The 13399-nt window shown below is 35.5% G+C and overlaps 1 protein-coding gene across 3 annotated transcripts in view; it reads right to left on the bottom strand.

The window, feature by feature from the left end:
• Positions 1-13399, bottom strand: part of grin2bb (glutamate receptor, ionotropic, N-methyl D-aspartate 2B, genome duplicate b) — a 193285-nt gene that overhangs the window by 37748 nt on the left and 142138 nt on the right. For all 3 annotated transcript variants that reach the window (XM_056456689.1, XM_056456692.1, XM_056456690.1), the window contains exons 7-9: positions 10764-10878; positions 7811-8019; positions 4862-5033 (exon numbers count right to left, since the gene is read on the bottom strand). In XM_056456689.1, the coding sequence (XP_056312664.1) occupies positions 4862-5033; positions 7811-8019; positions 10764-10878 (496 nt within the window). The remainder of the gene's footprint in view (positions 1-4861; positions 5034-7810; positions 8020-10763; positions 10879-13399) is intronic.

Genomic DNA, 13399 nt, shown 5'->3' with positions numbered 1-13399 from the left:
GTACCTTACGGACAATTTAGCCTACCAAATTCACCTGTACCACATGTCTTTGGGCTGTGGGGGAAACCGGAGCACCCGGAGGAAACCCACGCGAACACAGGGAGCACATGCAAACTCCACACAGAAACGCCAACTGACCCAGCCGAGGCTCGAACCAGCGACCTTCTTGCTGTGGCTATTTTTTTTTCTGTAATGTGATTCAGATCCTAGAGAAATGGAATATTAAAAGAGAAAATAGTGGACGTGGCTTGTTTTTTTTAGCTGCAAATTGATTGGATGTAATAAAGTTTGCATTTCATTCAGAAAGATCGGGAAAAAGGTTTTCAGGAGAGTTATTACAACCTAACAGACACCTCCTCCTCACCATTTGTGTTTGTTGTAAAAACTGACAGTTGAAGAGGCATGGTTAAGTGTCTAAGACAGGGGTGGGCAAACTCGGTCCTGGAGGGCCGGTGTCCTGCACAGTTTAGCTCCAACTCTGATCAAACACACCTGCTTATAGATAATTAGTGATCTTGAAGACACTGATTAGCATGTTCAGGTGTGTTTGATTAGAGTTGAAGCTAAACTATGAAGGACACCGGCCCTCCAGGACCGAGTTTGCCCACCCCTGATCTAAGACATACGTAATCTGACAATTTAACTGAAAACAAACAGGATTCAGATTATAAATAATGATTAGAAGGGCAAACTTTTTTGTTCTTAATGACATGCACAGATTAATTTTTCACCACAAAACTAGCAATGTTAGTAAACAAAATCATATAATTAATTTTGATTTCATGGGAACTGTAACCCACCCCCCCAAAAAAGAGATTAAATCTGACCATAAATCCTCTTTGAGAGCAACTTGTTTATTTTTTTCTTATCTTTAAAGTTATCATTCTTGTTGTGCACCGACCTTTATATTGAACTTGGACTAGTCCAGGCCTGCCACACAGAGATTGAAAAAAATAACAGTGTCAGAGGAAAAAAGGTGAAAGAAAGACAAAACGGGAACTAGTGAATGAGAAAATTGTGAAAAAAACAACACCAAGGCAAGCAGAAATCAGGTTACAGTACTTCCTACAGTGGGTCGCTGTAGCTTTTAATAGCCGATTCTCCTTCTTTTCAACCTTTCCCTAATCACCACTTCCCCAAACCCATCACTTGTCTAAGTATATTTAGAGTTACATATACGGGCCTCCGGTGATATATGAAAATGGGACAAAACAGAGGCGATTGTACACCACAGAAAGGCTCAGTCTATATGAGAGCTACTTGAGGGCCCACAGAGCCGGATCCATTTAGCCTCAAGGGCCGCACACCTAATTTTTACAGTGCCTGTGTTATATTAATGAGGCTGCTGAGTACTATACACTAGCACAGGCACGCATAAAAACTTAAATCTCTTCTGTTCGAATCAATGAAGCTGTACTGTAAGCACTCGTCTGTGGCGCGGTTAGCAGACTGTAGTATAGATTTCATCTTCGGGGCTGATTTTGTTTTAAATTGCAACTGTGGATTTACAATGCAGAATCTCCACAAAAAAAAAACGAGGGCCACAAAAATGCCCTGTAGGCTGAATGTTGAGTAGTGCTATTCCATATCCTGTTTTCTTTCTCAGTTTTTTATTTCAAAATATGAGACTATATTTTGCATATTTGCTGGAGTGTGTTGTTTTATAGCGTCTTTCTCTGAACATGAAAGTGTCTTGGAGCATCAAATCTCGTAAAGACATTAAGCAAACATAACACAAGCTACTAAAAGTCTGTGCCTCCAAATGTGGTGCGGTTCTGAAAGTATTCATATGACTGGGGCTGAAAGGAAACGGCATAACATTCATTCCAACTGTGGATTTACATATGATCCGGTAACTCACATTATTTCTCATCTGAATTAATGCACCAGCTGTATTTTCCCTTGGGCTTGTGCAAACTCACTTGCTCACATTTTCTCTCTCTTTCATCTGTTCTTGTCATGAGAGAAACGGTTCAGATTTTCATTTTTTTGGAAATAATATATGAGCAGAAATCCACAGATTCTCCAGAACCATGAACTACAGTAGTTATTATTGTACTGTCCATTGCAAGCAGGATGATAACTACTTAAACTACTAGAAAAAAACGAATTAAAGTAAGAAATATGTTATTTGTCAATAATGAAATAAACAACTGAAATAATGTAAACATGTATTTTTGAATATTTTATAATACATTTTTACAATAATTTATTATATTGCAGTTAACATTTATGTAACGGTCCCTTGTATCTTCAGTCTATTTAATTATAATATTTAGTAACCATTTAATAACCTTTTTTATTTATGGATTGAAATTGAATGTTACTTAGCTTTTCATTCTATTGTCTGTTTTGAGAAGTTTTCTATTAGTTAATTTTGTTGAAAGTGACAGATTATTATTCCATCATAAATTCAATTATAAATCTAAGTTAAAACGACTCTCATAACATTATTTATCAATAAAAGGACTTTTTTGTATTCTCGGGAGCTGTGGAAATGAAAAATGTAAAAGAGGAAATACTTTAGGACCATTGAAATTGTTTACATCCCTCAAAATGCTCTATGTATATAGCTCTGTCTGGTTCTTGAATCTGATTGGCTAATAGCTGTGTGATATTCTGTAATAAAAGCACTCGTACTGCCTCATCTTCTGTATTACTCCACCCACATACAGTGACAGCAGATCAATAAACTCCCTACAGTTTGGCAAATGTTGCAGCTGTTGGACAACATAATGTACATTTGAGGCTTTTTTAGGCAAGAATGTAGTTGTTTAGATTGCAACTAAGAAGTTTATTTCTAAGGATAGTGGCTATTTGAAATATTTATAATTTCGGAGATATAGCGTGTCAGCAATCATCAGTCTGTCATAATGAGCGGAGCAAAGACTGTTAACGTTCTGCCACAAGAAGGCAACAGAGACCGCATAATACATTCTTAAGCTGAGTTCAAACCATGAAGCGTTAAGCGCAATTGATTAATGTTAAGTCAATGCAATTAGACATCCCGTGGCATTATACGCGCGAATGAGGCAGTGCAAATGATGTGATTCACGCAAATGAAGTGCCGCGAGTTGAGCGTTTTGCACGAGTTGAAAAATCTGAACTTCAGCGGACATTCCCGCCGTGTTAACCAATCATGAGCTTGCTTTTGTAGGGGCGTGATTATAATGTAGCGCCTGTTGTTGGTGTCCCGGGGGAAAATCCTCCTGCCAACATTGAACAACAGTTTTTCAAACTGGGCTCGGCTCAGTCGGAAGCACCGCTAAAAACTTTCATCATCCAGGTATAGTTTATGAAGGAGTTTATGAACTTAAAGAGCTGGGTGCACCTCTGAAAGGATCTAGTGGACTCGGATATGGCTCCAAACGAATTGACAATGTTTTTCAGCCTTTATAAAGCACATAAACACAGCTTTTCTTTCAATAAAATCCATGTTAGCCATTTAGCAACTAAGCTAGAGTAGTTACAGCAGAGAAAACCCTGCCCATGACGTGAATCCGCATCTATTGTGAAGTGAATTTTACATGCGAATGAAGCACATTGGATGAGTAATAAAGTGAGTAAACTCAAAATGTTCACGTGTCTATTTACATGTGAATAGCACGATTTATCTGTGCGTACCGCGTCTGGTATGAACACTGCATTAAATAAGAAAACCCTGCCTAGTTTCTCTCTCTTTTGTATGTTGTAGTGCTATATTTATACCACAGTCTGGTAGTGTTTCTGCTAATATTTGCTTTGCTTTAGCTTTTTCAGGGTTAATTATTGTGATATATGCAACAGAGAAATACTGGTAAATCTCTGTAGACTGATGTCATTTCATGCCGTTCAGCCTTATAATCTTAAAATGTGAGCAAAATCACCTGTTTTGTCATTACTTCAGATATTATGCTAAAGAATCATTCAAATACTAGCTCTAAAGTGACATTGGTGAATGAGCTGTTCAGTTTCTGCTGTTCTGACAGTCAGCTACAGATGTGTATGAATGGCGGAAGAAAGTAGTTCCTCTTCAATTCAATTTCAATTCATCTTTATTTCTATAGCGCTTTTACAATGTAGATTGTGTCAAAGCAGCTTCACATAGAAGATTATAGTGAATTGAAACAGTGTCAGTTTAGTTTTCAGAGTTTAAGTTCAGTTCAGTTTAGTTCAGTCCAGTTCAGTGTGGTTTAATATTCACTGCTGTTTAATATTCACTTCCTCTTACAAAAGAATTTTTAGACTTTCCATGTTTGATTTTCTTTTTTATATACACAATTATGCCGTACAACTGTTTATAAATGCAATATCATACTCATAGCAGGGTAATATGGCTGTATATCTTCACTGGTGGAACAGTCCAATGCACACCTCTCACCGGTGCCGATATATAGCCACATCAATATGTATTATATATATATATATATATATATATATATATATATATATATATATATATATATATATATATATATATATATATATATAAATAATAAAATGAATAGTGGTAACATAATAAATATTAGATTAGATAAGATTAATATATAAACAATTATATTCTTAACATTAAAAAAACAGTATACAGTATAATATTTAAAGGACCAAAATAATTTTAGTTTTATGGTTTTAGTAGTATTAGATTTAGTAAAAAAAAAAAAAGTAAAACAATTTTTAAACTGTTTTGATAGAAATATTATTTGTAATATAACAACCATACCTATATAGTGTGATGAAACCAAAGCATAAATTATGATAAGCTTCCCTCTCCATCATCAATAAGTATAGTCCAATACCACCAAGTTCTCAGATGATAAACAACATGTTCAACGTAAAACCAGTGAACCAGACATTTTCTTACTGAATGTATATCAATACTCACCTCTCCAACCATTCCGTTCCATGTGCCGTTGATCTTCTTGCCGTGTTTCCCATTGGTCACCAGGTAGAGATCGTAGGTGAATTTGACAGACTTGGCGATCTTCTTGAGGATGTCTATACAGAAGCCCTTACAACAGCGTTTAATGTAGATCCCTGAATCTCCTGTCAGATTTCTAACAAGAGGAAGAAAACCAGTGAAAAGATGAATGTTGGCAGAGAAAGTTTTTTTTTAAATACAGAAGACAGCATTTAACAAATTTAGTCTCTGCCGTTCATCAATCCCTGATCAAAACACCATTTCATAATAAATCTCCATCTCTAGGAATCAATCAATGAGCCAAAATAACATCAGAATGACTAATGACCGCTACACTGACTATTGCATTGACTACAACAGAGCAAGGCGATTTAAATTTGTCAAAATGCACATTCATCTCGGATCATTTCTCACAATAAATGAGTTTTAGCAGTAATTTATTACTACAGTGCTAAATGGATTTAACACTAAATTGACAACGTTATTATTTTATAAGCAGTGTTAAAGAGAGACACGAGACACCAGTTTTAATCTATAAATACTTCAGTGTTTTACAATATGTAATACACCACACGCTTGTACTCTATGATATCATCTCATCCTGACAGTGACGGAGCGCCCAGAATGGAGGATCTATACTTAGAGCTTTCATCAGACGAATCAGCATTTTGTCAGTCAGGATTAATGACTGATCTCATGCGATGAATGATTTTAGATATTAGATAGTTCACCTATATTGTGTAGTTCATCTTGTCATGGTTAAATAAATCTTTATAGACCTACAATAAGGTATGTCTGAGACCACTGAAAATGTATATATTTGGCAGTTCTTTAATTAATTGTAATAGTTTTAATTGAAAACTGATAAAGTCTCTGTAGCATTTTTAGGGTGATTTAAGGCTTATTAAAGACTTTAAGAAAAAATAAATATAGGCAAATATATATACATAGTGGTAACAAAAGAAACATGAAAATGACAGTAAAAAATATATAAAAATAACTATTTTCTATAATTATTTTCTTTATATATTTTTTCAGAATAGGAATGATTAAAATATAAATTATTATTGTTAAAAATTATCTCCCACTTTATATTAAGTGGCCTTAACTAATATATACTTACGCTGAAATTAATAATTTTTTTACAATGTACTTATTGTGCAAGTACATGTTTTTACATTGTACTTATGCTTGATTAAATACCTGCATGTAATTACTTACAGCTTTAATAATATTTGTAATTACATTTATATTTACACTGTTGACTATCCCTTACATGTTAACCCACCCTTAAACCTATTCATGTCACCAAACCTGACCCTAAACCTGAAAGTATTCCACATCAAGAGCACCAGAAGTGTTCTGAAATACATTTTTATAACACATGAAGTACATTATTTTTATATTCTGATGTTAGTACATAGTAGTTAGTCACTTAATATAAGTGGGACCAACATTTTTTTGTTTAAGTTTTATGGTTTCAGTTTGCTCCTCAAATAATAGAACTCTTTAAAATTTAAACTGTTCTTTTGCCACTTATACACTTTGCCACTTTATTAGGTACACCTTACTAGTACCATGTTGGACCCTCTTTTGCCTTCAGAACTGGGGTTATCCTTCGTGACATAGATTCAACAAGGTACTGGAAATATTCCTCAGAGATTTTGGTCCATATTGACATAAAAGCATCATGCAGTTGCTGCAGATTTGTCGGCTACACATCCATGATCTGATGGTGAATCTCCCGTTCCACCACATCCCAAAGGTGCTTTATTGGATTGAGATCTGGTGACTGTGGAGGCCTTTGAGTACATTGAACTCATTGTGATGTTCAAGAAACCAGTCTGAGATAATTCCTGCTTTATGACATGGTGCATTATCCTGCTTGAAGTAGCCATCAAGAGATGGGTACACTGTGGTCATAAAGGAATGCGCATGGTCAGCAACAATACACAGGTAGGCTGTGGCATTGACACGATGCTTAATTGGCACCTGGTGTGGTCTTCTGCTGCTGTAGCCCATCCGCCTCAACGTTGGATGTGTTGTGTGTTTAGAGATGCTCTTCTGCATACCTCGGTTGTAACGAGTGGTTATTTGAGCTATTTGAGAGATGGTTTGTGCGTGAAAGTCCCAGTACATTAGCAGTTTCTGAAATACTCAGACCAGCATGTCTGGCTTCAACAACCATGCCATGCTCAAAGTCACTTAAATCACCTTTCTTCCCAATACTGATTGAACGGCGGCAGATCATCTTGACCATGTATACATGCCTAAATGCACTGAGTTGCTGCCTTGTAATTGACTGATTAGAAATTTGCGTTAACGAGCAGTTGGACAGGTGTACCTAATAAAGTGGCTGGTAAGTGTATATTTTAGACTTTGTAAAATTAATTAAAGAACCAGGATATTAATCAAAAATAAGCAGAGTATTTATTTGAAGCCTTAATAACTTCCCAAAATTCTGCTGTTTATTTACAGTTTCAATTACATTTTGAGACTCATGTTTTAATCAATTATGTTTTATAATTATACATTTTAGTTAAACTTTATAGTTTCAGTTTGCTACTCAAATTTTAAATCCCTTGAAATTGAAACTAGTCTTATACCCCTTATAAATTTATTATAGTTTGTATAACCGTAAACTGAATTGAAAGACCAGGATAAAAATCCAAAATAAACAAAACATTTACTTGAGTCTTAATACTTGGAATTTCCCAAAGATTTACAGTATATTTACAGTTTTAATTACATCTCAAGACTCAAGTCTTCATTGCATTCCTATATTTTGGGGTTCACTGTATTTAATTAAGTCTTAAATCTATTCATTTCTCACTCAAATTTCTATTGCAAAATCTGAAATGACTGAAACTCAGCAGCACATTTCCCTGAAAACAAATAGTACTGTATTCTCACTGGAGTTTGAGCTGTTTTCGGCAGGGGACTGTATTCCTCATGCAGGTGCCGCTGAGGGGATCAACGTCCTCCACAATAACGAACGGAGCCTCCTCCAGTGTGACGATGGACAGGTGGTCGTCCTCGCGCTCCTCTGCGTCCGAGTACAGCTCGAAGCGGGGCCACACGTGGTACTTCATCGCCAGAGAACCGTTCTCCCATTTACCAACCTGCGAAAGTGCAAAGAGGCCGAGATGAGAGCTGAAGATGAGAGACGGATAACAAGTGGGATAATGAGAGGGTGTTGAGGTTGAAGTGGCTGAGATTGGATTAGTGCGGGCTAGATTTGAGGACGGCTCAAATCCTGAATTAAGAGAAAGAGTAAATGAAGGCTGATAATTACATCTGAGAGCTGTGCAGTCACGAGTTAAAGGGGCTATTCTGTCTGTATGTAAAAAAATGCATGTTTTAATCACTTATTATTGACAACGTGTTAATAGCCAAGTTAAAAACGAGATCTTCCCCTACTTCACAGGTTGTCTATGAAGGCTTGCAGAATGATTTTTATTCTCATAAAATGGTTTAGTATCTCATTATTTCTGTACTTTAGTGCAAAGACAAAGGATTCATTCAAAACTGAGTGTTAAATATGTCTTATAATTAAACACAACAGTGTCATTTCAACCCTTGTGCTTTCTTATGGACATTTATGTGTGATCTATTTTTGACTGTTAATGTAGACAGCATGCATTTTGGCAAAAAGATGTGTTTTTACTCAATGTTTTATATTTCCTTTGCCAAATCTATTTTACGCTAGGTACAAAGAATTACACTGAGAAACGTTGAAGACCAAAATGTCTCAGTTGAAACCTATTATATCTGCAGCATTTCATCTCAGTGCCATTTAGGAAAAAGGTCATACGTTCTTTGTTAAAGTGCTTTCATTTTGTTGGCAAATCTTCAACATTCAAATATTCTGGGAATTTTTTGTTTTCTGGTTTTGTGCACAAGCATTATGTAAACCAGTGTTTTTCAACTACGCTCCTGGAGGACCACCGACTCTGCACATTTTCTCCTTAACCAAACACACCAGATTCAGATTATCAATTCATTGGCAGAGACTGGAAGACCTGTAATGGGTGTGACAAACCAAGGAGACATCCATAACATGCAGTGCTGGTGGTCCTCCAGGAATGTGGTTGAGAAACACTGATGTAAACTGTATTTTAAAGGGTTAAAATATTTAAAATGAATTAATTCATGATAGTTATCATCAGGTGTGATGCTAGTAAGGAAATCCATGTTGATAAAAGTAGAATTTAGATTTTTTTTTTACTATATTTTTTATGATTTTTTTTATTGACATGGACATTTTGTCTTCTATTGAACTTTGTGTAACTTTTTAAATGAATACACAAAGGTTAATTACATCATCTGTCAACCTAATGCCTGTGAATAGAAAAAAAAAATTACACCTGACTTTATTTATCTAAACATTGAATATGAAGCTGAAGTCAGAATTATTAGCCCTCTCTTGATTTTTTTTTCTTTATAAATATTTCCTAAATGATGTTTAACAGAGCAAGGAAATTTTCACAGTATGTCTGATAATATATATATATTTTTTATTTCGGCTAGAATAAAAGCAGTTTTTAATTTAATAAAAATAATTTTAAGGTTAAAATTATTAGCCCCATTAAGTAAGTTTTTTCGACTGTCTACAGAACAAACCATCGTTATACAATAAATTACCCTAACCTGCCTAGTTAACCTAATTAACCTAGGTAAGCCTTTAAATGTCACTTTAAGCTGTATAGAAGTGTCTTGAAAAATATCTAGTCAAATATTATTTACTGTCATCATGACAAAGATAAAATAAATCAGTTAGAAAATGAGTTATTAAAACTATTATGTTTAGAAATGTGTTGAAAATAATCTTCTCGCCGTTAAACAGAAATTGGGGGAAAAAATAAACAGGGGGGTGAATAATTCAGGGGATTTAATAATTCTGACTTCAACTGTATATATATTTTATGAATATATTTTAATTACACATGCATTAGTGCAGTTTACTTAAAATCGGTGTGAACCAGAAGTTGCTGAATGTTTTATTTCAGTATGTTGATGCACTTCCATCTATAACAAAATATTGAGTAGGGGCAGGGCTTTCTTTTTGTGTATTTTGTGCAAATTATGGTCCAACGTTCCTGACCATGATCACTAATAAAACTTAGAAAAACAGGGCATCAGTACATTGTAAACTGATGACTTCTTTATCAAAGAAATAATTTGTTCCTTATTTATAGTTTTGTAATTATAAAATTGTTTAAAATTTAAAATTGTAATATATACATCAATGTAAAACCTATGAATGGTAGAAAAACATATTCGGTAATATTAAAACCACCTGGGTCTCCACGTTTGCCATGGCCTTTCTTTTTGGCTTTAACAAACTTATCTATCAAGTTTTCTAGACTTTTTTACAAAAACTTTTTTCCTTTTGCAATTTCTAGCCAAGAATTATTGGCCATCTGGTTATCCCTATGATCACGCATGGACAGATAAAAATGTCTGTACAGTCGTACCTGTTCAGACAAAATTGCTTCAAAGTGATTCAAATTCAGCTCAAATAAAATGTGGTGCCATGCGAACTGCTCGCTTGGGTCTCAAAAAAATCACGTCATGCACACCCAAAGCAAACTTCCGCAAACACCGTGATGAATGCCTCGAGTATAAATCACCCTTAATCATGAAAGCAAATGGTCAGACTTTGATTAAAAATGACCAAAACAAGCATTGTTTTTCTGTGGGTTAACTTGGAACAAAGAATCGTTCACCTATTCATATAAACATTGTAATTTTTAATTTCACACAGACTTTAACGCCCACTAGTGTCAGTAATAACAAGGTTTCTGAATCATAAATATATAATCTTTAAGAGAAATCAAAAGTTGAGAAGATGAGAGACACCCACCCTTTCGTACTGCCTCTCCTTATTTAACAGTATAATAACCAACTTTGGATGCATCTGAAAACCATCCTCGCTGAAGGAGAGGTTGCGTCCTTCAAACGTCACATTCATGAGATACCTGAAGAGAAAAGGGAGAGAATATATCAAATCAAGCACAATTGGTGATTATAATGAAGACAAAGACACATGTGCAGCACAAACAATTCGAAGGAATCTTCAGGATATCTCATTGTCAGCGTTTTATATGCTTTTCCAGTGTTTCTAGTGTGGGGGTTTCTGCGCACAATCCATCCACACATGTCCACACACATTTATAATGCAGGAAAGCAGGTTTGTTGCTAGAGGCTATGGCAAATTATATTCACAATGGCAAATGTGAATGTGGCAGCCTCCTGGTCAGAAAACCATTATTATGACTTTTAAATCCACTCAGCGGAAGAGTCTTGAGGAATTGCCTTTGCTCGCATAATGCAATAGTCATGGACCCGACATAATAGTCAGGTAATGATTCAGAGAAGAAGCATTTCTTAGAGGTGAGTGATATTTTCTAATACCTGATAGTTCAGCCTTTGGTCAGCCATCCATGAATGCCTTAATAGTAGCTCTTCGCTTAAAAAAGGTTATATTGTTATTCTTTAAATACTGTTGCATCTCAAAACAGTTTGGGTTCCGTTTGCTTGTACAGAATACAGTAGATGACACAGCAAGCGTTGCGTGTTGAGTGGTTTAAACCAAATGTCAACCTTTCTCTAAAAACAGCATGCTTGACCCCCATTACTTAGGAATTAAGTCTTGTCACGCAAGCTTACCACTTACAGAGCGACTTGACTACACTGCACAACTCTGCCTTCAGCTTTTGACATGGTCAAACGCAAACTGTTTATTTCAGTGCTGACAGAGCTAATTTCCCGCTTTATTTCCTACTTGAAGAACAGATCTAAGTTATCAAGAAAGCTTCATTATCTTTCCCTCCACCCCAGAGTCCCTCATGGCTTAGTATTTGGTCCTTTTCTTTTTTTACTCTACATCAAATCACCTCGCAATGCCATCTAATCACAGTGTAAATTTGAATCCCCCTCACCGGCCCACCAGAATTTGCCAAATAACTCCTTTAAGTTCATACAAAATGCTTTCGGTCGAGTTGTAATTAACCTCCATTGTAATTAACCTCTTTCGTGTCACTAACCTCTTCTGCAGATAAATTTGGGAAGCGTTAATGGACTGTCTGAGTCTAGTGGCTCGTCTTTACTGGCCCGATCTAGCACTCAGGCATCTTTACTGCATGGACAAGGTTTTTGCATTCTTATATTGTGTTGTTCTTCTAGTTGCCCTTGAGATATAACTTAGCACTTGACTTCTTAATATTCTTAGCCACCATTCCAACAATTGCCACTTACGTGATATGTATACAGTGCACGAGTTCATCATTAGAATAAGAAAGAAAGAAATATACTAAATGTATAATGGATGAATATAAATAAATATGGGGGGAAATGGAATCAAAGCCCTGTTAATAACATTGTGCAATACATGATATTCCAACTCTAAAATTGTAATAAGAGCTATATACAATGCAAAAAAAAAAAAAAAACATATACATATACATACACACACTTTCTATATAGTTCTGTCTGATTCTCGAATCTGATTGGCTGATAGCCGAGAGGGCTTCAGGCTTGTGTATTACTCTGCCCGCATGAGTGGCAAGCAGAGCACTACAGTTTGAAAATATTGCTGCTGTTGGACATTATAATGTACTTTTGAGGCTTGTTATGTGACAATGTAGTTACATAGATCACAACTATGCAGTTTCCGTATAATTTATATTTATAAATTATAATTTCGGAGATTCAGTGCGTTGGCGGCTATCAGCCTGTCATACTGAGCAGACCAAAGATAACTGACGTTCCCCCCCACAAGATGGCGACCGAGACCGCATAATAAGTCCTTAGGGGAGAAAAACAGCATTTTTTCAGCGTACGTTTCAAACTACAGATGAACAAATCATTATAAAACAGGTAAGTGACATTCTAAGTCGATCTCTCTCTTTTGTATTTTGTAGTGCTGTATTTATACCATAGTAATCTGGTAATCTTTGCTTTGCTTTGGCTTTTTCGGGGTTAATTATTGTGATCTCCTGATTGCAAAAGACTGATGGCATTCCATGGCGTTCAGCCTTATAATCTTAAAATGGGAGCAAAATCCCCTGTTTTGTCATCACTTTAGATATTACGCTACACTCTCAGAAATAAAGGTACATGAGCTGACACTGGGGTGGTACCTTTTCAAAAGGTACAAAATTTTACCTAAAAGGTCCATATTAATACGTCAAGGGTACATATTAGTACCTAAAAAGTACAAAAGTGTTTTTTTAAGTACTGATGTATACTTTTGAGGTACCAATATGGATCCTTTAAGTACAAATGTGTACCTTTTGAAAAGGTACCACCCCAGTGACAATTCGCGTACCTTTATTTCTGAGAGTCTAGAGAATCAATTCAGATACTAGCTTTAAAGTGACGTGTGTGAAGTAGCAACGGTTTCTGCTTTTCTGACATCAGCAGCAGATGTGAATGAATAGCGGAGAAAGTAGTTCCTCTTACAAAAGAATTTTTAGACTCTCTGTGTTTGATTTTCTT

The sequence above is a fragment of the Danio aesculapii genome, chromosome 1, assembly GCF_903798145.1.
Source record: "Danio aesculapii chromosome 1, fDanAes4.1, whole genome shotgun sequence".
NCBI lineage: Eukaryota > Metazoa > Chordata > Actinopteri > Cypriniformes > Danionidae > Danio > Danio aesculapii.
The sequence above is the reverse complement of the archived record's forward strand: the minus strand, read 5'-3'. Positions and strand labels throughout refer to the sequence as shown.